Here is a 2,131-nt window from a genome sequence, read left to right as displayed (position 1 = left end):
GAGCTGTCTGTTATCGTGTTCAGTAGCGTTCCAGCAGTTGGTATTGTATAAATATTCATTCTGTGCGACATGTCCGAGTCCGGCCACAGTCAGCCCGGTATGTACGGGCAGGGACGCAGAAGAAGGCGACGCCGGGGAGAAAGAGATGGACCTCCGGGACAAAATCTGTCTGGCCCCAGTCGAGATCGGGAATATCAACCGAGAGAACGAAGAGTAATGCGAACACGTACCCCCCAGAAAATAATGTGATTTATTTTGACTGATCGATTGACTTATCTGTACCCGATAACTGCTAATACGCGCCTGCGCCAACTAGACCTAAAATAGACATTTTTTCTTTTGTACTCGCCACCATGTAAATCTGCTTTGTTGACTCTAAACAAGAATGTTAACTCCGATGAACTGATTTTCTCAGTAATAAAAACCAGTAAAATGGAACTTTGTCTCTGATAATTTGGGTTTAGTTGGTGCATGCGCGCAAGGACTTCATCATTCATGTAATATTAATATGTATTTTTGCGACAGGATGGGAGCGAGGATCCACCAGGCCCTCTCATTCAGAAGACGCCCATTATTCTTGCAAAGCCTCCAGGGGAAAGGGTACGTAGTTTGTGCCATAATGATCTGTCATAATCTGTAACTGGTTTTATTGACTGCATTGTTACAAAGCAGTCAAACCATTAATGGGATACATTTAGGCTTCAGATGATTTTAAAAATGAGAAAAGTCAAGCAAAAGTTTTATTTCTGTTACTTAGTCATCTTGTAAATGTACAAGATGATTTAGTCCTGTGTGCTGTTGGTTCTCTTTTAAGGCTAAATCATCACAAAATGCACCCGTCAGCGGAGCTGCAGTCCCGGAGAAGCCCATCATGCTAATGAAAGCCAGGGATGATGCAGGGAAGCCAGCGCCAGAGGCAGCAGCTCAGTCTGCTGGTCCTGGACCCTCCAAGATGGAGAAAGAGGGTCAACGGCCAACTCAACCTGTTTACCAGATCCAAAACCGAGGAATGGGCCCATCTGCTTCTAGCAGTGTTATGGATCGTGAGTTTTTAATTGTCATCATTATAAATAAATATTTATTATTATTGTTGCTCTAATGTCATTATATATTTATAAATGTATCATTGTACATTTTACTTATGGCTTGGCCTAGATGTAGGAAGGGCATCTTCAAATCAGAGGGTCGAGGGTTAGATTTCTAGCCCTTGCATTGTGCTGAAATGTTCTTAGTAAAGATGCTGAACCCCCACACTGCCTCTGATCTGCTCAATCTGCTATGGTGTATGAGTGAAATGATGAATGGATGAATGATTGAAATATAAAAGTGCTTTATATATACTATATGACAGAAGACAATGTATAGGTGTGTCTGTGAACAGGATAAACTTCGTGAAATGTTTTTTCAGAACCTGGAGAGGTTAAGAAGGTTCTATGTAAGTGTGGACCAATTACCTATGTTTACTGTTCCAACTATAAAAAGTACTCTAACGTCACAGCTTCAATTTTATTTATTTTATTTTATTTTTTTGAAAAATTACATGTGACATAAAAATAATAATAATTGTATAATAATACAATGATTCCCTTTGATTTCAGCCATGGTTGGTCAGTCTAAACTCCTTCATCCAGAGAAAATGAAACACAGCATCAAGCTTGTGGATGATCAGATGAACTGGTGTGACAGCGCCATGGAGGTGAGTTAATGTTGTTGTTTTTTTTAACAAATTCAGTTAATTGACATCAGACAATAATTAAAAATATATTTATACACTTTACAGTCTGTGCACTAATAGTAGTTGTGCTTGTTGTGATGTGCTCCAGTATTTGAGGGACCAGACAGACATGTTGGTGGTGGGAGTTATTGGGCTGCAGGGAACTGGGAAATCTACAATAATGTCTCTGTTGTCATCCAACGCACCTGAGGAAGATCAGAGGTAGGACTGGCGTCAGCACCAAGAACATGACCAAGTTTGTAAACTGCTCTGAACTGACAGTTTTACATCTAAATTAGACAAAATGATCTTATAAATATGGAATAATCAGAATAGTGGAAACGGAGAAGGATGTACAGGTCCTTCTCAAAAATTAGCATATTGTGATAAAGGTCATTATTTTCCATAATGTAATGA

General features: G+C 39.6%; 1 protein-coding gene across 1 annotated transcript in view; it reads left to right on the top strand.

Annotated features, from left to right (window-relative positions):
- smg9 (SMG9 nonsense mediated mRNA decay factor) overlaps positions 1-2,131 on the top strand; it is a 35,176-nt gene continuing 33,045 nt past the window's right edge. Inside the window, 5 exon segments of the mRNA XM_037677232.1 lie at positions 1-213; positions 526-600; positions 815-1,043; positions 1,599-1,696; positions 1,824-1,936. Coding sequence (XP_037533160.1) covers positions 70-213; positions 526-600; positions 815-1,043; positions 1,599-1,696; positions 1,824-1,936 — 659 coding nt within the window. The 5' untranslated portion in view covers positions 1-69.

Source organism: Nematolebias whitei, chromosome 5, assembly GCF_014905685.2.
Source record: "Nematolebias whitei isolate Nwh7 chromosome 5, NemWhi1, whole genome shotgun sequence".
NCBI classification, from domain to species: domain Eukaryota; kingdom Metazoa; phylum Chordata; class Actinopteri; order Cyprinodontiformes; family Rivulidae; genus Nematolebias; species Nematolebias whitei.
Note: the sequence above shows the minus strand (reverse complement) of the source record. Positions and strands in the feature narration are given on the sequence as shown.